The sequence below is a fragment of the Lemur catta genome, chromosome 2, assembly GCF_020740605.2.
Source record: "Lemur catta isolate mLemCat1 chromosome 2, mLemCat1.pri, whole genome shotgun sequence".
In the NCBI taxonomy this organism is placed as follows: domain Eukaryota; kingdom Metazoa; phylum Chordata; class Mammalia; order Primates; family Lemuridae; genus Lemur; species Lemur catta.
Genome location: NC_059129.1, coordinates 55,625,271 through 55,652,936, shown reverse-complemented (window position 1 = coordinate 55,652,936; position 27,666 = coordinate 55,625,271). Strand labels below are relative to the sequence as shown.

The 27,666-nt window shown below is 34.7% G+C and overlaps 1 protein-coding gene across 2 annotated transcripts in view; it reads right to left on the bottom strand.

The window, feature by feature from the left end:
• Positions 1 to 27,666, bottom strand: part of LOC123632925 (CD2 associated protein) — a 125,215-nt gene that overhangs the window by 51,600 nt on the left and 45,949 nt on the right. For both annotated transcript variants that reach the window (XM_045543705.1, XM_045543704.1), the window contains exons 3-6: positions 24,607 to 24,760; positions 14,671 to 14,771; positions 10,959 to 11,079; positions 755 to 942 (exon numbers count right to left, since the gene is read on the bottom strand). In XM_045543705.1, coding sequence (XP_045399661.1) covers positions 755 to 942; positions 10,959 to 11,079; positions 14,671 to 14,771; positions 24,607 to 24,760 — 564 coding nt within the window. The remainder of the gene's footprint in view (positions 1 to 754; positions 943 to 10,958; positions 11,080 to 14,670; positions 14,772 to 24,606; positions 24,761 to 27,666) is intronic.

The following is a 27,666-nucleotide window of genomic DNA, read 5'->3' as shown; positions in this document are numbered from 1 at the left end:
AAGCAAATAAATACTGAAATATTTTAAGCTCTTAAGAGTTAAAGAGAGACAAATGAGAACTATAGTGTCTTCCCCTGAATGTTAAGGGAAAAAGCCTCCTATCTAAAGTAAATACTAAGTCTGGATCTCCAAGGGAATGACACCAGGAACAACTATGAAAAAATGTTCTAAAGAAACTACAGCTATTTTACCACCAAAACAAAAGCTTATGGTTTTACAGTAAAGCCTCTTATTAGATCTTTAATTTATGATTCGCTTTGTTTCATTTCATATCATCAGTAAAATGCTAATAGAAAATAAATTTATCCATACAAAGAGGGAGATTAATAAATTTAACCATTATTGACAAACCCGAGGAAAGTTAAATAGTGCCTAAGTAACTTAATATGTCGTTAATTCATCTTAAAGCAGGCCATTTTAGGCCATTTTAAAGCAGGCCATTTTAAAAAAGGAAAAAAACTTCTCTTTATTTTTATTTACACTGTGATAACTAAAAAAACCTAAACCTACTAAGAAAAGTTTGTGTTAAATTTACCAAGAAACAGGCATTCTAATTTTACATGATTCAGACATGAACATTAATCACTGCAAATGTGGAAAGAAAACAATTTCCCACAGCCTTCTCATTCATAACAAATTATTATCGATCTCAAAAAGGAAATGTTATCAGAGTTGCAAACTGACTTTTACATTTTAAAAAATGTTTAATGAGAGAACAAGTGGAGTTATTCTAAGTTAAATTCATCATTACCACCTTATCTGTTTTTTTCTCTTCTGTTTCACTACTGGATGTTCTTGTCCTAAGTTTCACAGAGCCTTCTTTAAAAATATCTCCAAATCCAATTCCTCGAATTTTCTTTGGCTGTGTAATTGATCCAGGTGCAGTTTCACTCCCATTCCCGGGAGACGGTAAAGGTGAAGTAGGCCCAGTCAAAATAGTTTCTGAAAGAATAATTTGTTTTTAAAGAATGACACCTAGAATCACAAAAATCTTGATATTGTCTTCCATACTGTCTATATTTTATACACCTAATAAAAAATGGTAGAGTAAAAATAATAAATGACTGAGTACTGAAATATCCAAAAGAGTAACATGCACCTTTTTTGTCGTGCAAAACAGTAACAATTTTAGGTGCATTTAATTAGTAAAACACTAATTAAGAAATCCAGGAAATCGTATCATACAAGGTCCTTAACAAGAATATTACCAAATGTACACCTTTTAGCCAAAGATGATATAATGTAAGACTGAAACATTAAAGAGACAAAGTACAATCATTTTTAAAATACATGATTTAATCTGATCAAAGTTAGGGTGTATATCTGAATATAAAAACTAGGAATATTGTTTTCAGTACATTTTTCTGGGTAAAAGAGGTAAAGTTTTTATCAGATTCTCAAAGAGCCTTATAATCTAAGAAACAAAGTTCTGGAGTAAATCATCCAAGAAAATTTCAGAAACATTTCCGACTAGGGTAAAGGGTGAGGAAAAATGTGTTATCTGTTCATCAAACAAAGGCAATGTGTTGAAGTATAATAGTAAGAACGTTAACAGGGGTAATAAAAATAGGAGTTACCATTATATGGGGATAATTTGGTGCCAGGCACTTAGCTAAGCACTGTACTTGAATTATCTAATTTTCATAGTCATCCCATGGGCTTATTAACATTAAGCAGTAGTACTCCCCATTTTACAAATAAGTAAACTGGAACAAAGATATGGTAAAAATTTTCCAAAGGACCTATAAGCAGTAAGTCACAAAGCTAACATGCGAACTGAATTCTAAATGACCCCATTAAATTGAAGTTCTTAAACACTTCAATATAATGCCTCAACCCACAAAAGCCTTCAAACATAACAGAATGTTAGAGGTGGTTTACAGAAACAAGTTTTATTAACTTAAGAAATATATAGCGATCTACTCTAACCACTTTCAATATTAGCCTAAGCCACACAGAAGAGAGAAAGGGACAAGATACACAGTTTTGTAACACATTTATAATTCAATTTTATTGACAGAAAATTTACATACAATTAAGTGAACCCATTTTAAACGGACATTTCAATAATTTTTAACAAATGGAACCATAACAATCAAAATACAGAATAATTCTGCCACCCCAAAACGATATTTGTACACCATCCCAGTCAATCCTTTTTCTCCCAAGCTTCCAGAGATTTCTGATCTTCGTTCTGTCATTATAAATTTGCCCTTTGGCAAATTAATTTAATCGTATACTGCATAAGTCTTTTATGTCTACTTCTTTTGCTACACAGAATACGTAAGATTCATCCATGCTGCTGTATGTATACATGTTTCATTCCTTCTTATTCCTGATTAGTATTCCACTGTACAGATACACTACTATGTATACCCCGTTAAAAATGTTAGCTCCAGGTTTTTCATAGATGAATTTTACCAAATTTTGAAAGTTCCTTTCTATTACTATTATGCAGAATTTTCATCGTAAGTACTTAATATGTAAATTCTCTTTCTGTAGCTATTGGTTTTCCACTGGTAAACTGTTAATATAGTGGATTACACAGACGTTTTAAACCAATGCTGCATGTGTAGGACAGACTCCACTAGTCACAATGTTATTAACCTTTACATATTTTGCTGAATTTGGCATACTAACACTTTAAGAATATCTGTGTTTATGTTCATGAGAGATAGTGGCCTATAATTCCTTCTTTTAAAATGGTTTCATGAAGTTTGGATATCAAGGTTATACAGAAATCTGAAAGAATCTGTATAAGATTAAATGCTTCATAAAATTCACCAGTTCGAAACGACTTAAGTAGGGAATTTTCCTTATGTGAAAATTTTTGATAATGAATTCAATTTCTTTTATAGAGACTATTTTTTCTATGGCTGCTTTGGTAAACAGTACTTTTCAAGGAATTTGTGCATCTCATCTAAACTGTCAACTTTATGAGCATATTTCCTTATTACTCTTCTAATGTCTGATCTGTGATATCTCTTCATTCATGTCTGATATCAGTAATTTGTATTTTTCTCCTTTTGCTTTGATCTGTCTCGTTAGGGCTTTATCAATTTTTTTATCGTTTGAAAAAACTCAACTTTTGAACTTGTTGAGATCAAATAATAAGAGCCCACTTTTCTGCTCTTATTATTTCTTCCTCCTAATTATTTCAGATAGAAGCTTAGACTGATTTTCGTCTTTTCTGCTTTCCTAATATTAGCATTTAAAGCTATAAATTTCCCTGTACATGCTGCTCTACCTGTATTGCAAATTTCGATGTTGTATTTACATGTTATTTATATCAAAAACTGTTCTAGTTTCCCTTATGATTTTTTCTGCAATCCACAGGTTATTTACAAGTGTTGCTTAATTTCCAAATATATGAAGATTTCCCAAATATCTTTCTGTTTCTAAAATAAGTCCAGTGTGGTCACAAAACCTATATTGTTTGATTTCAATCCTTTTAAATCTGATGAGATTTATCTGATGCCCCACCATACAGTTTTATCTGGTGAATACTCCATGCACACTTTTGAAAGAATGTATATTTCACCGCTGTCCAATGAAAATGTCAATTAGGTCCACTTAGTTAATAATGTTTTTCAACTCTATTAAATATTAATTTTTTTGTCCACTAGTTCTATCAATTATTGAGAAATGCACGTTTATATCTATTTGTGGATTTATCTATTTCTTTCAGTTCTGAGTTTGTGTCTAATTTAGAATTGCTAAAGAATTTTTATGAATTGACATTATTAAATGTCCCTTTTTAATTCTCTGGTAATACTTCTTTTCCTGAAATATGCTTTGATATTAATAATTCTAGATTTATTATCCATTGCACAAAGTATCTTTGTCTACCCTTCTTTTAACCTGAGTTTCTGAAAGACAACACATTATCCAGTCTGACAATCTTGATCTTTCAATTGGAGTTTTTAGACCATTTACATTTAATGTAATTATTGATGTAGATATGTTTAAATCCATTATCTTGCTCTTTGTTTTCTATTTTCCCACCTGACCTTTGTTACTTCTGTCTATTTTCTTGTCTTTTTGTAAGTATTTCTTAGCATTCCATTTTATTAGCAACTTATTAGTTATACCTCTGCTATAGTTTGAATGCATGTGTCCCTCCAAAAATTCACTATACTAGAACCTAAGACCCAATATGATAGTATTAAGAAGTGGGGCCTTTGGGAGGTGATTAGGCCATAAGGGCTCTGAACTCATGGATGGATTATGCCCTAATAAGAGGTCTGGAGGGAGTGAGATCACTCCTTTTGCACTTCTGTCCCTTCTGCCATGTGAGGGCAGGGTATTTATCCCCTCTGAAAGACACAAAAAGAAGGCACTATCTTGAAAGCAAAAAACAGGCCATCACCAGATGTCGAACCTGCTGGCACCTTGATGATGGGACTTTTCAGCCTCCCAAACCGTGAGAAATAAATTTCTGTTGTACATAAATTAACAAACTCAGGTATTCTGTTATAGCAGCACCAACCAAGACAACCTCAATGTTTTATTTTCTTAGAGGAGTTGCTCTAGGCTTTAGAATACAATCATCCCTCTGTGACCACGGGGGATTGCGTTCTAGGAACCCCGTGGATATCAAAATCTGTGAATGGCTAAGTCCCTGATATAAAATGGCTTAGTATTTGCATATAATCTACACACATCCTCCTGTATTTTAAATCATATCTAGATTACTTCTAATACCTAATGGAATATAAGTGCTATGTAAATAGTTGTTATACTGTATTGTTTAGAGAATGACAAGAAAAAAAGCCCATACATGTTCAGTACAATTTTTTTTCCTGATATTTTCAATCCATAGTAGGTTGTATCCATGAATGTAGAATTCACAGATACAAAGGACTGACTGTATGCATCTTTAACTCACCAAAATATACATTCAAATAAGATTATACCATTTCACATATAACATAAGAGCCCTATAAGGATACACTTTCATTTCACCTCTTCTGTGTTTGGAGTTACTGTTATCATATTTTACCTTTACCTTTATAAGTCCCATAATATATTATTATTATTATCATCATTATTATTATTATTTTTGCCTTATATGGTCAATTATCCTTAAAGAAATTTTAAAACAAAAAATGGTTTTTCAACCTACCCGCATTTCTGCTAGTCTTTTTCCTAGATTCAAGTTTCCATGTGGTATGATTTTTCTTTTATACAATGAACTTCCTTTAATACCTCTTTGTAGTGTAGGTCTACAGGCAATGAAGTCTCTCAGCTCTTACTGTCTAAAAACTTTTAAAATCTTACCCTTACTCTGAAGGTTATTATCACAGAAAACAGACTTACAGGTTGACCAGTTTTCTTCTTTCAACACTTTAAACATGGCATTCCATTGTCTTCTTCCTTACATAGGTTCTGAGGACACTATCTTGTAATTCATAGGTTCTGAAGATAATCTGTGGAATTCTTATCTTCATTCTTCTTTACTTGATGTGCCTTTTCTCCCCTAGCTCCTTCTAAGATTTTCGCTTTATTTCCTGTGTTCAGCACATAGTTATGATGTCCCAAGCTTTGTGTGTATGTTTATACTTTTTGCATTTATGGATTTATAGCTTGCATCAAATGTGGAAATTTTTTAGCATTATTTCTTCAAATATTTCTTTTGTCTACCCTCTCTCCCCTCTCCTCCTCAGATTTAAGCTATACTTGTCAGGCCATTTAAAATTATCCCAAGTTGCTGGAGTTTTTGAAGTTTTTGCAGTCTTTTTGGTCTTTGTACTTCATTTTGGACATATTCTACTGTCACATTTTCAAGTTCAATGATCTTTCCCCTTCTACATTGTCTAGTGTACTATTAAGATTTCACAGGAAGAAATTCATTTCAGATATTGCGTTTTACATCTCTAGTAGTTTTGTTTGCCCTTTTTTCACCCCTTCTCTGGGTAGGCATATAGAGAGGGTTTTTTTAATCTCATTATGTTCATATTTTCCATTACAACCTTGAGCACTTTTATTGTAGCTATTTTAACATCCTTGTCTGCTAATTCTATCGTTACTGAGTCTCTGTGTATCAATAAATTTTTCCTCCAGATTATGGGTCACATGTTCCTGCTTCTTTATATACCTAGTAACTATTTTTATTTGATGCTGTTGAGTGCTAAATTTTCTTGTAATCCTTTAAAAAAATAAATCACCAGGGGTGATTTTGCCTTCCAAAGGACATGAGACATTTTGGTTATCATAACTGGGGAATGCTACTGACATCTACTGAGTAGAGATCAGTAATGTTTCTTAACATCTTCTGTGTACCAGATAGCCCCCTAAAACAAAGAATCATCCAGCCCAAAACGTCATCAGTGACAAGGTTGAAAAAACTTGCTTTAAAGAGCGGTAGGCCGGGCACGGTGGCTCACTCCTGTAATCCTAGCACTCTGGGAGGCCGAGGCGGGTGGATCGTTTGAGCTCAGGAGTTCAAGACCAGCCTGAGCAAGAGCCAGATCCCGTCTCTACTAAAAAAATAGAAAGAAATGATTTGGACAGCTAAAAATATATATAGAAGAAAAAAATTAGCCGGGCATGGTGGCACATACCTGTAGTCCCAGCTACTCGGGAGGCTGAGGCAGAAGGATTGCTTAAGCCCAGGAGTTTGAGGTTGCTGTGAGCTTGACGGCACGGCACCGTAGCCCAGGCAACAGAGTTAGGCTCTGTCTCACCAAAAAAAAAAAAAAAAAAAAAAAGAGTGCTGCATTTTTTTCTGGCAAACAAGTAAGTTACTTGCATTTTACTGTGAAGCTCTTTTAGGGTAGGATTAGAGGAACCTCCATTCTAAGGCTAATTTAGCCCCACTTCACCTTTCTGCTGAATTGCCCATTTGAATGCTTCAAAGAAAGATCAAAGACGATAAGGGAATTAAAGAGTGGGAGATGGGGACTTTCTGCTATTTTATACAGAGCTTGTCAGGAAAAGCCTCATTAATAAGGTGATTTCTGAGAGAATCCTGAATCAGATAGGAAGCCATCAGGATTGCTCAAAGAAGAGCATCCCAGACAAATGTTTACAGCAAGTACAAAGGCTAAGAAATAGGAACCTTTCTGGTATCTTCAACAAACAGTAAGGAGACCAATGTAAACAAAGGGGAGAGTTTACAAACAAAGTAGGAGATGAGGTTAAGAGAGGTAGAGGCTATTGTAATTATACAGTAAAAGATAATGATAACTTATACCAGGAGCAAACAATGATGGTGGTATAAAGAAAACAGATTCTATATATATATTATTTAGTAGGTGACAAAATCGGTTAAGGAATCAAGTATAGGATGTGAGATTAAAAAGAATAAAACATGAATCCAAGAATTTTGGCCTAAGTAAAAGAAGGATGGAGGTGCCCTTAACTCAGATGGGGAAGATGATGTGGAACAGATTTGGGAGCAGGAAAAAAGGCAGATCAATTTTGTCCATCTTAATTTTAAGATGCCTATTAGACATCTAATGTAGATTGTGAAATAGGCTTACTGTGGGGAAAAGATTTATAAAAGGGTGAAAAATACCAGTATATATACTCACCGGCTTTATAGAATCAGAAGAAACATTAAAAGCAAGTTCCTATTTAGAAAATAAGTGGAATCTGAACACTGACAAAAAGACACTCTAAATAAGAAGGGTTAAGTATATTTGACAAAATGAAAAAGGAGAGATTTCATTACAAAAACTAAAACAACACTTTCCTACATAGGCAGTGCTTTTCCTAAGATTGATACTAAAAGAAATTTATCTTAAAGTTTTATATAGAAACCACTGAATAACAGAAGAGATTATGAATTCACCACATTCCTATAGAAAACATAACAGTGGCTTTCTTAAAACTTTTATTCTACAGTTCTTCAAAGAAAACTGAGAGCATAAAAACAAATTATTCATGAAAGCTCAGGTAATATTGTCCATCTATTATTTAGAGTCAGAATTATCTTCTTAGCAGTAATAGCTAGAGTTTAACTGGTCAAACCAAGAACATTATCTCATTTATTTCAGAGGAGAAGAAGGAGGAAGTAGGGAAAGGGGTGGGGAGTAGGACAAGGAGAAAAACTCTATTATATTTTAAAAAGTGTTGAGGAGAAACTATGTAAAGTAGTGAAACATGGTAGATATGACATTCCAATACTGCAAGCAAAAAATAACATTTTATAATGTGAAGTCTACTATAATTTTTGTAACAGCTACTAAAAACATTATTTGATTGACTGAAAAGACATCAAAACACCAATTATAGACAGAGGCTGTTATACTTCATTAGGACATAGGAATAGTAGACATCACCTCTTTAATCATAAGATCAAACACAAGTTAAAGCTTAAAAGAACTATGTACTTTAATCACTAAAATTTAACTAGTCACTTTTTATAAAACACTCACTTCCTGGCACTCACATCAATATACAGAAACTTTCTGCCTAAAAATTAGAGTTACAGAAGGAAAAAAAAAGGAATTATAGTGTACTTCAACCACTGACTTTCCACCCCATAATCACAAAGCTCCACATTTAGAATACATTGTTATTATAAAAGGGTTAAGCAAAGAAGGAAGTACTTTTCTCACAGATATAATTCTGCACAATTACTAAAATTCAAATAGGGATGAACAGCAAAAGAAAATGCTTCATATATTTATAATCATAAAATAATGAACTAAATCAAAATTTAAATTAGATCTCTTTGTGCTGGTGGTACATATGGACTTAAAATTCTGTAGGCATTTTAAGAGCTTAATTTTACATGGCATCATAAAGACCAATTCACTATAAGCTTTAATTTATTAATACACCAAATTTTAATGTTAAAAATAAGTATCAAAAGATTCAATACCTGTGAACCGTAAGAAACAACAACGTGCATCAGGAGTAAATCAGGAAACAGTCTGCTAAGTAATAAATGTATCACCAAATTTAAGCCAGATGTTTTTGGTACTTATGTTTGTTCTCTAATGGTTTTCATATATCCTTGAACATAAGTTCTGACTTCAAAATTGATAACACATCTTTTCAAATAAATGTAACATAAAATAGCAGAAGTATACCTATTTGATATGATTCCTTCTATATTTATTCCTATCTCAATGATTTTTCTTTCAATGGAATCGGCATTAAAAAAAATTGAATTCGACATGCCCCAACCCCACCCCATTTCAACTTCCAGTAATGAAAATTATTCTGCTTAACGCAACTTTACCATATCACTACTCAATACAGTTAACTCTACATAAAAAGCATGGGAATTGAAAGAAAAAAAGGAGTAAAGCAACAAGAATGAGGTAATATAATAGGAGAATAATATCTACTATCCTTCAAAATTTGCCAGGCACTGTACCAAGTTCACTACATATACCATCTGAAAAATGGCAGCATGCTTTATGTGAGATAGCCAATTCTATCTCCATAAAAGAGACACTAGGGTATACACATACATAATGAGTGTGATGCGCACCATCTAGGGGATGGACACGCTTGAAGCTCTGATTGGGCAGTGGGGGGGCCAGGGCAATATTCGTGATCTAAACTTTTGTACCCCCATAATATTCTGAAATTTAAAAAAATTTACAAAAAAAAAAAAAATCTGGGGAAAAAAAAAGAGACACTAGAGCAAGCAGCTGACCAAAGAGAAGACAAGCTTTTTAAGGGTTCAGTTATTTGTTCAGTTGTTTAATTCATATTACTTAGAGTAGTAGAGCCTTAGAAAAGTCTAGAATCTTAAAAAAAGTTCACTGCTAAGTTAAAGAGAAAAGATATAGTAGAACACCTAAAAAATGGGAGATAATAGGAATGGCTAGTCATACTAAATAGCCATGAAGTTCATATTCTTTTCATTAGTTTCTAGCACCTGTAGAAAGCTAATAAGAATACATTTGACGTCCTTTGAAATGCTGAGCCTTAAAAAAGGGATTCTTAAAAGGTGATCTGGAATAGTATATATAGTAGATTGTAATATTGTTCACAAATGTTTGGTGCCTCTCCTTGTAAGAAAATTATATATTCCCACCCTGCTATACTTAGGCATGGCCATGACTACCAATACAATGTTAGTGGAAATGATATGTGTCAATTTTGTACAGAAGCTTGAAAAACCATGCTCCTTTTTCCCTACCTCTTAAAGGATTCAAGCACATGTCAAAAAGGGGCCCCTATCAGCCTTAGTTCCTAAGCGACTACGACATTCTGTTGTAAGTCACTATTTCAGGTTGTTTTAACTGGCACATATTCTATCCAACATAGTATGCTACATTTTGTTTAAGAAAGAAGGAAAAATACAAATACAGTTGTCCCTCTGGATCCGTAGGTTCAGCATCTATGGATTCAACCAACCAAGGAATGGAAATATTCAAGAAAAAGAATTGTGTCTATACTGAATATGTATTGACTTTTTCTCTTGTATTCCCTGAACAATACAGTATAACAACTATTTGCATAGTATTTACATTGTATTAAGTATTACAAATAATCTAGAGATGATTTCATGTGTACAGGAGCATATGCATAGGTAATATTCAAATACTACCATTTTATATGAAGGACTTGAGCAGTTGTGGATTTTTATAACCACAGGAGGTCCTGGAACCAATCCCCCATGGATACCATAGGATGACAAGATATGTTTTTGTGTGTGCCTGCATAAAGATCATTAGAAGGATAACAAGAAAGTACAAATGCTTTCTTACAGAGGCAGAGGAGACAACCAGATGGAGGGAGACAAGTATTCTGATGCACATTTTTTCATATACTTTGATTTTTGAACCATGAGAATGTATAATTTATTCAAAAGAAACTCAAGTATATAAAAAGGAAGTATGAATCCCATGATGATTTGCTTTTGTAAAGAAGATTAACTGAAGCTGATTGAAAGTTCAAAAATAAGAACAGAGTTTTTAAAAATAAAAAATAAACACTAGATCATAGGCAAAATTTATTTAAATCTACTCAAATTTTTTAAAATAGTCTACCTGAATCCTCCTGGGCTTCATGAGTTTCACCGTCATCTGTTACCTCTAATTCTTTCACAAAATTTGAAGGAAACAATCCCAACTTGTTGTTCAGGGTCCCGCTCCACCAACCTTCTTCTACCTGAAAGAGTTCACAACTCGAAAATAATAAAAATTTCTTTTAAGGGAAAATCTTCACCCTATGGGAAAATTAAGCTACAGTATGGAATGAGCACAAAGTCAGCAATGCAAAACAATTCCTTTAAAATTTAAGAAACAGGATAAGGAAAAATGTATCTTAAGTGCATTAAATCTAAGTGGATTAATCATATATGGGGATTGACCATGTATCAACAGCACTTTGCAACATTTACAATGAGAATTTGTAATCAATCACAATCTATGAAATAAATACTTTTCTTGAAAATATCAGAGAATACATAGCTCTCTTCTGGAATGTAACTATAAGTCTTGGTTTGTAAATATGACATATATTTTTAAATTATTTGCAAATTTTTGATTTGGAGAAAGTTTTGATGACTGTAAGAATATAACTTCCTAAATGGCACAGAAAATCACTAAACCTTTTACTTGAACAGTGATTCTTAACCAAAATATGAAAAAGAATTTCTTACTTTTAAAAATCCATATATCAGATTCTACTAAACACCATGCTCCAAACAGAAATATCGTCATACATCAAACTCTTCAGAGAAATATTTATACTAATAATAAGGTTACTCAATTTCCATGAAGTTACTTAACAAAATATTCAATAGATTGTTTGAAAATGTATAGCTTCTGCCAAAGATGCTAAGGGATTTTAAAGGGTAAAAACAATTTTTTAAAGAGTAAACTGTTTACTACTAAAATTTACTTAGCAGTATATGCAATATCACAGCTAAAAAAAAAAAGATCTTCTTCCTGTTTAAAATATTTTTTAATGTTTTCCATCTTATCAGAATTCCAAAAAAAATTTTTAAGAAGTTATTTATCTAACAGGGACTCACTATATATAAGCTATGGTGTTAACTACTAGGGAAAGGTTTAAAATTGCATATGTGAAATCCATGTTCTTGAACAATCTAAAGAAAAAAAAAACAGCAGATAGTTATAATACAATTTATATTAATAAGAAGCGCTCCAACAAAAATATAAACAAAATGCTGTAGGAGCACAAAGGGCTTGAAAGAATCAAAAAATACTCTCCTAAGAAGAAATGACCAAAAAAAAAAAAAAGCCATTTGATATTAAAGGCTGAATAAGAATTTTCCAGATAAAAAGTAAGTGAAAAATAATGACTTAAAAATAAATGATTTAGGACAAGTGCAGTGGCTCATGCCTATAATCCTAGCACTTTTGGAAGCCAAGGCAGGAGGATCACTTGAAGCCAGGAGTTTGAGATCAGCCTGGGCAACAAGTAATACCCCATCTTCTACAAAAACTAAAATCCCTTTATTAAAAGGATTTGTTCTGTAAAATTTGGATTCAGTCAAAAGGCCGCACTCAAGGATCCAGAAGCCCACATGTGGCCCCAAGGCCACAAGTTCCCCACCCCATACAAAGTGGCTAGAATACAAGCTGTTTGAGAAAGGAAGGGAAGGCAGTAAGCATGAAGAGTTCAGAATTTTTAGCACAACTGAGGCACCAAAGATTGGGATTGATTCAAACCAAGTGTGATGAGGATATGTAGAACAAACTGAAACGGATACGACAAAGGGAGCTAAACATCAGCAGACTATAATCGATACCCAGAACCCTAATTGGCAGCAACTGGGTAGTTAGGGTTATTTAAGGAATTCTTAGGAAGAAGAGAAGCACAGTGGTAAAGACTCGAAAACAGACTGCATGGATTCATATTTAGACCCCCCCATGTGTCAGGCATATGAACTTAGACAACGATGGCTGCAACAAGATCTCTCATCCCACAGATGCGATCTTGACATTCCTCCCGCCAAGAAATAATCTTCGTCCCCTACCCCTCTAATCTTGGTGGCTTATGACTGACTTGTAACCAACAGAATGTAGTGAAAGTGACACTATTATTCCCAAGGCTAGACAGTAAAAGGCAATGAAGCTAACACCATGTTCACTGAAATGCTTACACTTAGAGCTGTGAACTGCCATGTAATAAAGATGACTACCCTAAGATCCCCTGAGGCTACATACTGGCTCTCCTAGTGGCAGTTATAGTCCTCAAGGCTTCTGAGCACCAGACATGTGAGTGAAAGAAAACTCCTATGATTCCACCAGCCCCCAGCTTTGAATCTTTCCAGAGGAGGCCCCCCAGACATCATGGAACACAGACAAGCCATTCCTGCTGTGCCCTACTGAATTCTTGACCCACACAACCCCTAAATATAATAAATAGCTGTTCTTTGCCACTAAGTTTAGGATGGCTTGGTTTGCAGCAACAGTAACTAGGACAACCAATCACTTATCTTTTGTGATTCTATCTCTTCATATGTAAAATGAGGATAAAAATTTCTATCTTGTTAGGTTCTTTACAACTTTAAAGGAAATAAATGTGAAACAGTACAGTGCTTCAGATATAATATAGGTTCAAGAAATGTTAACTATTATTGTATTGCCACCAAGTAGAAATAAAATAGAATTGTCTTTTGTGTAAACACACTGGAAGTTTACATAAACATTAGTGATACATTACAAGGTGTTATGACACAAAATCAATCCTTGCTACAATATATGACTTCAACACATATACTTTGAAAATGGGATCTCCAGCTGCCAAATAAAACTTTAATACTGTGTCAATGATAAAAGAAGAGATATGAAAAGTTATTTTTTAAATATTTTAAAATCTCATTCTAAGACATTAAAATGTAGAAAAGTACTTTTGGTTAATTTTAAATGTGATAATCTAAATAAGGCAAAGCTTTTAATTAAAAAGATTCTGCTTTGTAGTCCTTTACTATGTAAAATGTAAAACTCCTATTTCACATTTTGTGCCTACAGTGAATTCAGACAGGCTCATTTATATTCTTAGCTAATTAGATTACATTAATTTTTTAGCTTTAAAAAGATATTTTTATCCCTAAAGGTAGCACATATGAGACATAAATATTAGGTATATGGCAAGTATGAAATTAATTCAAACTTAAAGCTGTTAGAACTTTAAATTATTTTGAGCCAGGAAAGGAATGTGGCTATAATGGCCTGAGTCACATAGTGTACAGCTTCAAAGTCTGCTTTTCTCATTATAGAATAAATCTCTTCCTCATTCTTGCCCCATAAATGATTAAGAAAGGCCAAACAGAGCCAGAGGAAGACCCCTGGAGACCATTACCTGTCCTTATGGAATATTAAAGCAATCTTCCTTGGCATATAGGAAGCTGTAACCAATCAAATCCCTATAATGTATGTACTGACCTTGTATGAAAAATGTGGCAACCCTGTTAAGCTTTGCTATTCTCTGCTTATATAAGTGAAACCCTAACTTCCCCACTTTGGAATGCTAACCCACTCTTTTGGAGTCTATGTGACTGTTCAAGCTTTGCACTTGAATAAACTCTATACTTAAGCCTATTTTCTGAATCTCATGATTTATGGTTGACATAAGGATGAGTAAACAAAATCTCTCCCTTAAAATTTTATTTTAAAAAAGTGGCAAAAATTCTCACAAAAAAATTCAATATTCTTAACAAAGCATTTTTCTAAACCCCAGAGCATCAATTACAATTTCTGCTTTGTCTCAAACACATGTTTTTCTTACCTCTTCATTAATATCAATAATATCTCCCACTTTCAGCTCCAGTTCATCCTCATTTTGTGGAATGTATTCAAAAAGAACTTTACACTGACGCTTCTTGGTCTCTAAAAGAAGTAGTTAAAAATTAGGTCAAGAAAGATCACTTTAAAAAGCACCTTTATTTACATACCATGTTTATAGTTATAGAACTTAAGTGAATAAATAAAAACAGAACATATGAGCATTCTATTTTTTTTTAAGTGAGAGCGAGATTTATTCAGAAACTGTAGAAAGTTAGAAAGTCTACTCCACAGACAGAGGAGAAGCTGGCCCTCCCTGCAGAAGAGAACCGGTTGAGCATTCTAAACAGCTAACCACAATCAGTCCGGACTGATTTTTGAACATGCCTTCACACTACAAGGTATTCATCCACAACAAATTCAACTACAAATAAGATAAAAGGTTTCAAGCAATGGAATCTAATTATTTATATATCTGATCCCACCAATTAAACAAAAGCAAAATATCCACTGCCAATTTTGACATTAGAAAAACAAACAATAGGCCGGGCGCGGTGGCTCACGCCTGTAATCCTAGCTCTGGGAGGCCGAGGCGGGTGGATCGCTCGAGGTCAGGAGTTCAAGACCGGCCTGAGCAAGAGTGAGACCCCGTCTCTACTAAAAATAGAAAGAAATAATCTGGCCAACTAAAAAATATATATACAAAAAAATTAGCCGGGCATGGTGGCTCATGCCTGTAGTCCCAGCTACTAGGGAGGCTGAGGCAGTAGGATCGCTTAAGCCCAGGAGTCTGAGGTTGCTGTGAGCTAGGCTGATGCCACGGCACTCACTCTAGCCCGGGCAACAAAGTGACACTCTGTCTCAAAAAAAAAAAAAAAAAAACAATAAAAAACACTTTGGGCACAAAAAATTTACCATAGACAAGTTCTCTAGGTCAGTGGTTTTCAGACTACTTCTTAATCAAAGTCTAGGAATACTATGTAAAATGAACTACTTTTCATTTTACATAGAGGTAAAGAGGCAAAAGGTACAAATCTAAATGTATTTTATCCTTTTTAATAATTCTTATTTTCAGACAGATAAAAATCAAACTCACATAGGTAAACATAAAAATAATTTTAATTTAGTTTTTTAAACAAGCTTCATTTACTCAGAAGCAGTGATTTATAACCACCCAGGTTTGTGTTCTCAACCTTTTTCAAGCTCTAAGAATTAAGAACTCAGACTTATTCCCATCTTTACAAGTGAATCATTAAGCAGCTGTGGGTAGATAACCAGGTACAGTTGATTAAAGGATTACTTCACGTTATTCACTGTGTTCCTCAGATCAACAGCAACAGTATCACCTGTAGCTTGTTACAAATGCAGTTATGTCAGGCTCCATCCCAGACCTACTTGTTATGGACTGAATAACAAGTCCCCTCAAAATTCATGTATTGAAACCCTAACTCCCAATGTTTACTTGACCATAGGGCCTCTGGGGAGATAAATAAGGTTAAAGGAGGTCATAAGGGTAGGGCCCTAATCAGAAAGGACTAGTATCCTTGTAAAAGAGAAAGTCAGGTAAGACTACTACTCTTATAAAAGAGGAAGAGACATCAGTTCATCACTGCCCTCCCCAACCCTCCAATAAATAGGAGAGAACATGTCGGGCAGAGAGAGCCCTATGGCTTAATCACTTCCCCAAAAGGTTCCACTTTTTAAATAACACCATAGGGCCCAGAGCAGTGGCTCACGCCTGTAATCCTAGCACTCTGGGAGGCCGAGGCGGGTGCATTGTTTGAGCTAAGGAGTTCAAGACCAGCCTGAGCAAGAGCAAGACCCCATCTCTACAAAATACAAAGAAATTATCTGGACAACTAAAAATATATATAGAAAAAATTAGCCGGGCATGGTGGTGCATGCCTGTAGTCCAAGCTACGTGGGAGGCTTAGGCAGAAGGATAGCTTGAGCCCAGGAGTTTGAGGTTGCTGTGAGCTAGGCTGATGCCACGGCACTCACTCTAGCCCAGGCAACAGGGTGAGACTCTGTCTCAAAAAAATAAAAAAATAAAAAAAAATAACACCATAGTAGGAATTAAGTTTCAACATGAATTTTGGAAAAGACCATCATCAAAACCATAGCAGTAGCCATTAAATTTTTTAATGAATTAATAAACAAACAAGTAGGTCTAACCATGTAGCATCAGTGCCAACCAATATCATCCCAAGAGTGTCTGCATTCCATCAAGAGCCTACCACCAACAATCCTCAAAAGATTTTTCTTAATAATTTAAATACACAGTTAAAGAATAGAAATTGAAAAAGAAACATGCACATTAAACGATTAATAAAACTTGAACACATAATGAAATGGTAAAATATTTCATATAAACTACAAATATTCCAAAAATTATTAGAAAGGACAGGTTTGAACTGGAGCAGGTGTGGAAGCCTTCAACAAAGAAATGATAACACAGTTACACAATGAAAGATGAACAAGATACAAGAAGGTAGGATAGATGTGGCAGACACTATAGATCAAGGAAATAGTTTTATCAACAAAATAGGATTTGGTAATACAAGGATTTTAAGGAGAGATGGCAGCAAAGGAGAATCCTAAGTCTAGACAGGCAGAATTTCACTGCATCAAATCATGACCATTAGCACTTCCAAATAAACTTTTTATAAAGAAAGACACCAAGCTACCATAGAAATATTGCACTGGATGGAAAGTCAGAAGACTTGGATTCTAGTACAGTTGTCATTTTCTAGTTATTTCACCTAATTCTCTAGGAATCAATTTCCTGAGCCATAAAATAAAAAAGCTGAACTAGATAACCACGACATTTACCTCAGCTCTGACATTCTGTGGATCTATAAAATTGTTTATCAAGACAAAAAATAAATATAACTAAGCTCCTAAAACCAAAAAATAATAATAATAATAATTACATACAACTGACAGCATGGAGGCACAAAACAGATATGACAATCAAGTCAATAAAAAAATTAAGATTTTCCAAATAAGAAACAGTTAGACCAGGCTGGACGCAGCAGCTCACGCCTGTAATCTTAGCACTCTGGGAGGATAACCCACAGGAGGATTGCTTGAGGTCAGGAGTTCAAGACCAGCCTCAGCAAGACCAAGATCCAACTCTACTAAAAACAGAAAAAATTAACCAGGCAACTAAAATTAGAAACAAAAAATTAGCCAGGCATTGTAGCAAGTGCCTGTAGTCCCAGCTACTTGGGAGGCTGAGGCAGGAGGATTGCTTCAGCCCAGGAGTTTGAGGTTGCTGTGAGTTAGGCTGACACCACTGCACTCTAGCCCGGGCAACAGAGTGAGACTATGTCTCAAAAAAAAAAAAAAAAAACAGTTACACCTCTAAGTTTTTCCCCTTCTTAAAGGACTTAATAATTTGTGTCTGATTGTTTTATATTTTACAATAAAAGAAATGAAAGAAAGTAAATACTGACCATAATTTTTTAACTAACCTAGAGTTCACAGTAAATTTTTCAAATATCACCTTCATCAGGTTTTATGGTAAATTTTTTTTTCCTCCACCCCCACCCTTTTAACATTTTTTTTTCAAGGTAAATTTTTAAGTTAATAATTTAAAGTAGTTTTATGCATACTGCAGGAAAACTTCTCATCTCTTACACTGCAGAAGAATAGAGTCCCTACATACTTTTGCAAGCTGGTGCCGTGACCTTGAGAAAATACATTCATTTATGTGTTCTTTGTAGTTAGAGCTTCATAGACAAGGGGAAAATGATCAATATTATTGAAAACAAAAATCTATTTTGCTCCGTGTGCTCTTAAAACAAAAATCCTTTCTATCTTTCTGATAATTTAGACTTTCAGAAAACTGTGTTTTGCTTCTTTTGCAAGAGTATCAGTATCTTTCAAAATAGGACTTAAGGTAAACAGAGTATACGTTAACCCCAGGCATATCAAATAAATTTGAGCAACCTACTTATATTTCAACCAAGAACTTAATTTTTTCCTTTCACACTAAGCATGAATTTTTCAAAGTAGTCAGCAGAATTATTTGCAAAGGAATTTTTAACTTTTCCAAAGAGTCATATTGGATAAAAAACATCCAAACAGCTATTTCCACAGAATGTGAGTCATTTATTTAAAAGAGGAAAAAAGTTCATATTTCAATAGGGTTCATTCATAAGCTGAGGTGACTTCCGATGTTGAATTCATCCAAAAATTTAATTGGCAGAACAACTGAGGGGAATTTCAAGATTTTTTTACAGTTCAAATTGCACATAAAGTATCTACCCATAAATACTGGTCAATAAATGTTCATTTCTACAAAGTATCAGAACATGTGCTAAATACAAAAGAAAAGAATAGGTAGAACAAAGTTATCAATTAAAGGATGCATGAAATTAGTCCATTTGTAAAAAACTATAACTAGTATTTTCTTATCACAAGTAACCTCCATATGCTTTTTCAGATCCACAAAGCAATTTAAAAAAAAGTATCTTTTCAAAATCAATATTATATATGGCTGGGCACGGTGGCTCACGCCTGTAATCCTAGCACTCTGGGAGGCCAAGGCGGGTGAATCGTTTGAGCTCAGGAGTTTGAAACCAGCCTGAGCAAGAGCGAGACCCCGTCTTTACTACAAAATAAAAAGAAATTAGCTGGACAACTAAAAATATATAGAAAAAATTAGCCGGGCGTGGTGGTGCATGCTTGTAGTCCCAGCTACTTGGGAGGCTGAGGCAGAAGGATTGCTTGAGCCCAGGAGTTTGAGGTTGCTGTGAGCTAGGCTGACGCCATGGGCACTCTAGCCAGGGTGACAGAGTGGGACTCTGCCTCAAAAAAAACAAACAAACAAAAAAAATCAATATTATATAAGTAAAGCTATTAACAAGGAAAAGGACAGAGGAGGTGCTGCAAAGGAAGGTAAACATTTCATGTCTGTTATGTACCAGCACTATTTAAGTCCTTCACAAACACCTCTCACACAAAGCATAAAAACTATCTCATTACAAATGAGAAAGAAGGCCAGGCACGGTGGCTCACGCCTGTAATCCTAGCACTCTGGGAGGCCGAGGTGGGTGGATTGCTCGAGGTCAGGTGTTCGAGACCAGCCTCAGCCAGAGCGAGACCCCATCTCTACTAAAAATAGAAAGAAATTATGTGGACAACTAAAATTTATATATAGAAAAAATTAGCCGGGCATGATGGCGCATGCCTGTAGTCCCAGCTACTCGGGAGGCTGAGGCAGTACGATCGCTTAAGCCCAGGAGTCTGAGGTTGCTGTGAGCTAGGCTGATGCCACGGCACTCACTCTAGCCCGGGCAACAAAGCGAGACTCTGTCTCAAAAAAAATAAAATAAAATAAAAAAATAATAGTTACAAGCATTTACCAAGCACTTATAATTACTTAGCATGTTAATATCTCTAATATCCTATGAGATAATTATTACTATCATCTCCACTTGATGTTCACCCCTGAGTTCTGAATCATGATCCATTCCCAGCTTTATGTGGCAGATTTAACTGCCTACAAATACTGTTTCTTATGATCATGGAACCCACAGATACTAAGGTATTCAACACATAAAAGTCCAAAAATTTTGTAAACTTTTTTGAAGTTTTATATTTTTAAAAACAAAACCAAATCATATGGAATTTCACACCCATAAGGTGTGAACTTGCCTTATTCTTTTTCTACTAGAACAGAAAATCCTTAATCTTCAAATGTAGATCATCAAGAATGGTTAAGTATTTCATGTCTGAAAAATAGGTTTAAGTATTCAGATCAAAGACAGCTCTTAAATTATGGAACCATTTCTCCTGAAGATTGCTTTTAATCTTTCCATCAAATCCTAAAATAAGAACATATCCTACTCAGAAGCTAGGAAGTAGAATGCTATAATTTCAGAGATAGCTGCAAAAGAATTTCTGATCCACTTTTGGGTTCCATGTGGCTCCATGAAGGAAGGTATATCCTTCAGGTTATATTGAAGTATTTAAATTTATTTAGCTAGTCAAAATTTTTATCAATTTCCTTCACCATTTAGCAAAGAAAATCATCAAATGTTAGGAAACATAGTTATTCAGCCATTTCCTATATGGTTGAATCTCTAAAAACCTTTTTCTCATCCTCAGCAGTAAAAATATCATACTCCTTAGGCCATTAAATGAAGTTATTCAAGATACCAGGTATACTGCTGATATACCACTTGATTAAGACCCTTAAAATCTTGGAAAATCTTATTATCACTGTTTAAGTTACCTGCAACATACTTTCAAATGACTCAGTTTTTAAAAAGTTATTTATAAATGTACATAAAGATAAGGCCAATGCAACAAAATGTTAACAGCAAACTTAGGTGAAGGATATACACCATGTTCATTGTACAATTATTCCTTTAACTTTTCTAGAGATTTAAAATTTTTCAAAATAAAACAGGAAGTTTGACCAGCCTGTCCCATTCATTTGAGAGGCTGCACTGGGGAGTCGTCATTTGAATGAGTCTTTTTCCCCTCAGGAGTTAGAATATTCGCAGAGCCTAAACTACTTACTATGCCCATTTTTAAAAAGGTATGCTGCAAAGATACATAGTTGGTGCCCATAATTTGAAAGTATTTAGAATTTTACTATTTTCTTTAGCACCAAGTCAAAATCAGATGGCATACTATTTGCTACCAAATTTTGGGGGGAATGAAGAAATGTGTAGATTAGCATTCTGTCAACTAACTTTTCATGTGCAACGTCATTCCTTTTAGTACACACACTAGTGATCTGTAATATCAGTACCAATCTCAATGTATTTTTTACATTCGAAATAATTATGAACTAGATGAAAAATCACTTCCTCTACAGCATGAGTTTCCACTAATAAGGAAAACAAAGTTAGCTATGTCTTCCCACATGTATATTCAGAGTAGATTTCATCTGGCATCAATTTCTTCCAAATGTAAACATCTATTAATATTCCATTCTGAATGTCATTTAGAGGTCTGATGCTGACAAATGCTGATTCTTTACTCTGTAAGCACGATACTTTATAAAGGTGTCAGAAGTAAAGTGACTTATATCCATTTTTGCCTTGATAAATGTAAATTCATTTTCTTCTCCAACTTTAGCAACTTATAGTAATCAACTCTTCCTGGAAAATACTATTCTGTGCTTGCTCTAGAAAATATTTGTTTGTTTTACCAGAGAAGTCACCATGGTCAGTAATACATAATAGCAAAATTCTCAATCGCTTCAGGACTACACATTGGGGACTAGAGAAAAACAGCTCACTAGCCCAATCCATTTTTCAGATTGCCAACCTCATACTACTTATCTGGACCTCTGCTTTTTAGCTGCTTTGACAAAAACACATACACAGATTCACTTTGTCTTGGCACACAGAGATTTAAATCGAACATACACACTGCAGGCCAGGCGCCGTGGCTCACGCCTGTAATCCTAGCACTATGGGAGGCCAAGGAGGGAGGATTGCTTGAGGTCAGGAGTTCGAAACCAGCCTGAGCAAGAGCAAGACCCCATCTGTAATAAAAATACAAAAAATCAGCTGGGTGTAGTGGTGCGTGCCTGTAGTCCCAGCTACTCAGGAAGCTAAGGCAGGAGGATCGCTTGAGCCCAGGAGTTGGAGGTTCCTGTGAGCTAGGCTGGCGCCACAGCACCCTACTCAGGGCAACAGAGTGAGACTCTGTGTCAAAAAAAAAAAAAATACACACTGCAGTGTTTATACAGTCAGCCTTTACAATGGTTTAGGGGTTTAGTTTTGTTTTCTTAATATCATTGGTTAGCTGTATCTACTACTATTTAACAATATAATGAACCATTTTTAAATAACTATAACTAATAATTTTAAAAATCAGATTTAATAAATATATAATACATAAATGATAAAACAGGAAAGCAAAAACAACCTGCTTCCTATTTTAATGTTAGCTGACATCAAATGACCAATTTAGTCCTTGTAGCACATGTACTTAAAAACAAGTTATGGAGAATCCTCAAGGAAAAAAGCCTAAGCCTCCTGGCACCAACTATAATGGTTTTTCCTTTTTACAAGAAAAAGAATTATGCCCAGTGTTCTTAGGAAAAATAAAATTTACTGTGTCCTTTCCTATTACAAGATAAAATGAATAAAATATTCAGAACTTTGAACCTCTTTGTCTAGTCTCTACTTAAGAAGAAACTTATCCCTTTATAAACTCCGAAGAGTGGAAGAAAGTTGTAATGGGCCGGGCACGGTGGCTCACGCCTGTACTCCTAGCACTCTGGGAGCCAGGGAGGATCATTTGAGCTCAGGAGTTCGAGACCAGCCTGAGCAAGAGCGAGACCCCGTCTCTACTAAAAAAAAAAATAGGAAGAAATTAGCTGGACAACTGAAAATATATAGAAAAAATTAGCTGGGCATGGTGGCACATGCCTGTAGTCCCAGCTACTTGGGAGGCTGAGGCAGAAGGATTGCTTGAGCCCAGCAGTTTGAGGTTGCTGTGAGCTAGGCTGATGCCATGGCACTCTAATCTGGGCAACAGAGTGAGACTCTGTCTCAAAAAAAAAGAAAAGAAAAGAAAGATGTAAATGGATTTTACTATGGGCAGAGGTCACGAACCCTCCCATGGGCCTAAAAATTCTTCCCCCACGCAGAAATCCTATATAAACATTCAGCTGTAGGATGCAGACCTCTATTATTTGTCCCACAATCTCCAAGCAGTTTCAGAGTCCAAGATCATTAGAACTGCTGAAACTATCCACCTTTGGACAGTTAGGCTGAAAGCAGTATGAGTAATATCCAAAAAGTGTTTGGACATTGCATTTTCTGGGAAAGAAACACATAAAATCCTTAAATTGGTCTATCTTGATGTCATGAAGTCTGTTTCATTTTCATGAAAATCTGTTTTCATTTTATGAAAATAATCAAAGGATGATATAACCCAAAAAGTGAGCTTTTCCCAAACTTGACAGACAGTGGCATAACAAGTAACAGGTAGAGATACAAGGGGACTCAATAAAAATCATTAATATCCTTATATTTATAATTAGGAAAATACATGTAAACAAAATTTCCTTATTGCAGACTACTTGGTACTATGGGGCTTTACAGACCATAATTTCAAAAATACTAATCTAAGGTAAATGTGGTTAAATACTCACTCACTACTTATTAAACCAAATTGATCACAGTAAGTATGCAATCTCTCAAGAGACTTTGGCTTTTACTATGTTAAAACACTTGCTATTTTTGCCTCATAAAAACTGTACTTCTTTGTACATGTTTAATATTTTGTACTTTTTGAATAAGTTTTTTTCCCCAAGAACAAACAAGTTGAGAACAACAATGTTACCTGTCCTTTTTATTAACCACTTTCTCCCTAGCAGCAAAATACAATTCAAGAGAGTTTAAATGATCTTTCTGAGATCGTAAGACTGACTCAAACCCATATCCGATTTCAAATGTAATGCTCTCCCTTTCTGCCAAGTTGTTCTCCTAAGGTATTTACACAATACCAAATCCTTAAAGGGCAGTCTGTTGAGCCAACCATCGTGAAAACAGAATGTTTATGTTTAAATGTCTAACAACTAAAGAAAATTCTCACATCTATGCTGCTAAGAATCAGCAGACATTTCAGCATCTCATTAAATAGATTATATTCAAACACAGTTAAAGTTTAATCATTCAACAGAGTCTGTAAGATGACTAAGAAAACAATGTCTTATATTTTAATTTAAAATTCCTATAGATAGCTGCCAGCTACCCATGTTGGATTATCAGTATGCTATTGACTACATATGACTAAAACTTAAGATTGACTGACTACATAAGCCAATACTAGTAACGAGAATAAACAGGAAGTTACTGCAGTCTGCTATAAAAGGTTGAACTAATTTTTCTTAATTTATGGAGAGTTACAAAATATCCTTCTATTTTGATGTAATTATGAAGGAAAAGAATTATTTACATACTCTTCTTAATGTTTTTGGTTTGTGGATGTGGCTGAATTCCTCCAGCTGGAAGTCCATAGGTGCTTATTCGTTGTACAAGACTTGCTACATTCCCATGCCTTTCCCGTTTGATGGGCAAATTGTCATCCTTGGATTCAGTCTCTTTTTTAATTTCCTACAAAAGAGGAAATCAATAAAGGGCAAGTTATATTTTATTTAAATCAAATTATCAAATGTAAAATATCAAAAAAACAGCTATAGTGATTACCATATTATAAATCATTCAATAGTTTTCAACCTTTTGCTCTGCCCACACATAACTAAAGAATGCAACACATTTTGGTAACAGCGACTCATTATAAGTTTAAGTCTTATCAGAACTGGAGACTGAAGTAAAAGAAAGGGAGACTGAAACCCCAACCCCACAATCCATCCACCCCAACATAAAAAGAAATGCTGAGATACACAGACCAACAATAAGACAAACAATAATTCTAAGTAAGGGATAAGCAAACTTTTTCTATCAAGGGCCAGATTGCAAATATTGTAAATATTTTTACAATCTGCAGGCCATAAACTCTCCATTACAACAGTCAACTCTGCCACATACAGTGTAAACACAGTCATATGTATAAGTGAGTAAACATAGCTATGTTCCAATAAAACTTTACTTATGGGCACTAAAATTTTAATTTCATATAATTTTTATATATCATGAAATATTGATTTTTTTCCCCCAACCATTTATAAAATTCATAGCTAGCATTCTTAGCTCATGGGCCTGACAATAACAGGAGGTGTTTCGACTTACCTTGTGGGCTATAGTTTGATATCCCCTGTTCTAAGTCATAGGTGTAACAGAAGATATGTGAACAAGTAGGGGAAAAAAAAATCTAAAATTTTACTGGAAAACATGAAAGAAAACAAAGTTATGCTATGCTCAGAGATTGAAAACCCAGTATCATAAAGATATGAATTCTCCCTAAGATTGATATGTTAATAACAATGAAGTATATAAAAGATTTGGAGTAGCAATTTAATAAGATGTTTCTAAATTTATATAGAAGAATAAAAAGCCAAGAAGAGTCAAACTACTTCAAGGAAAAGAAAGTGGAGGCCGGATGCAATGGCTCACGCCTACAATCCTAGCAGTCTGGGAGGCCGAGGCAGGAGGATTGCTTGAGCTCAAGAGTTTGAGACCAGCCTAAGCAAAAGCAAGACCCTGTCTCTACTAAAAACAGAAAAATCAGCCAGGCATGGTGGTGTGTGCCTGTAATCCCTGCTACTCAGAGGCTGAGGCAGGAGGATCACTTGAGCCCAAGAGTTTGAGGTTGCTGTGAGCTTGGCTGACACAATTGCACTCTATCCTGGGCAACAGAGCGTTTTTGTCTCAAAAACAAAAACAAAAACAAAAAAAAAAAGGAAAAGAAAAAAAAGAAAGTGGAGAGACTGACTTTCTTAACCAAAATACAAAAGAAAACAAGAATGAAACAATAAATTAGACAGTTTGGTATTGGCATAAAAAGATACAGATAAACAAAATGAAATAGGGAGTCCATAAACAGACAAACTTAATTTATACCAGAAAAGATGAAGAATAATGGAATCTTAAAATACATAGTACGTGAAAAATTAATGTGCCATATTTATGGGGTAAGGAATGAAACAGAATTCCTACCTCACACATTTGATATTAAAATTAACAAATTTAACTTGATATAGCAAGTATACTTTTCTTAACCTCATACTTTACAACAGAATACTAATATCTGAAGTTTATAAATTCTTATGATCACAGAAGTACTGTGTGTAGACTACTTCAAAATTATCTTCTGAAAAGGATACTTATAAAATAGACATTTTTCAAATATGTGAGAACTGGTAACTGATAATTAGCTAGTTTTTTTTTAATGTAATGCAAAGCAACTATTCTATTTCAGGTTGAAAATTAAGTTAAGAAAAGAATCAACAGAAATTAAGACACTATCTTAACTTCAACTGTTGCATACCTTTTGCGTAGATCCATGGTTCCCATGGTGCCTCACCAAACTCCCAGAAACACAAGATATTTTAAATGTTTGAGGGAAAAACAGAAATATCCAACATGTGAGACCCAAGGGAACTATTAGCTTAATGTAGTTCACAAATGTGAACATTAGGTTGCTCTACATTTCTGGGGCTTTTGTTTTGTTTTGAGATGGGGGTCTCTCTATGTTGCCCAGGCTAGTCTCAAGCTCCTGGCCTCAAGTGATCCTCCCTCCTCACCCTCATGAGTAGAGCTGGGATTACAGGCACAAGCCAGTGTGCTAGCCTTTACATGTCTTTTTTCTTTTTCTTTTTCTCTCTTTTTTTTTTTTTTTAAGACAGAGTCTCTGTTGCCTGGGCTAAAAGTACAGTGCAGTGGCACCAACAAAGCTCACTACAACCTCAACCTCAACCTCCTGGGCTCAAGTGATCTATCTGCCTCAGCCTCCCAAGTAGCTGGGACTAGGCATACACCACCACGCCCAGCTAATTTTTCTATTTGTAGACATTGGGTGTCACTACGTTACCCAGGCTGGTGTCCAACTTCTAGCCTCAAGTGATCTTTCCACCTCGGCCTCCCAAAGTGCTAGGATTACAGCCATGAGCCACCCCACCCTCTACATTTCTTTTGATGGTGTCACACATTTGCAAAGTGGGATTTGGGGAAGTTGCTAAGATACAAAGTAAGTATCATGCAAAAATCAATGTGGAATAAGAAATAGAGTACTGGTAACCAATTAAATTCCAAGGTTTGAGAGTTATGCAGTGCTTGAAAGGTATACACATCCCATTAGTATAACCGTGGTTAAGAATAAAATACTTTTCTTTCAGTTTCTGTATACTACTGAAATGGCTAAACTGTTAAGATTGATTATAAATACTTCTTAAGTTATTTTGGTCTAGGGGCACCATGAAATAATGACTGAGACAATAAGGGGTTTATAAACCAAGAAAGTTTGGGGATCTTTGGCATAAACAATTAAAAACGATGGTTCTTAAAGAAACTTTTTACTCATAAAAGCTGATTATATTAGTATAATATCAAAAACCACAAAT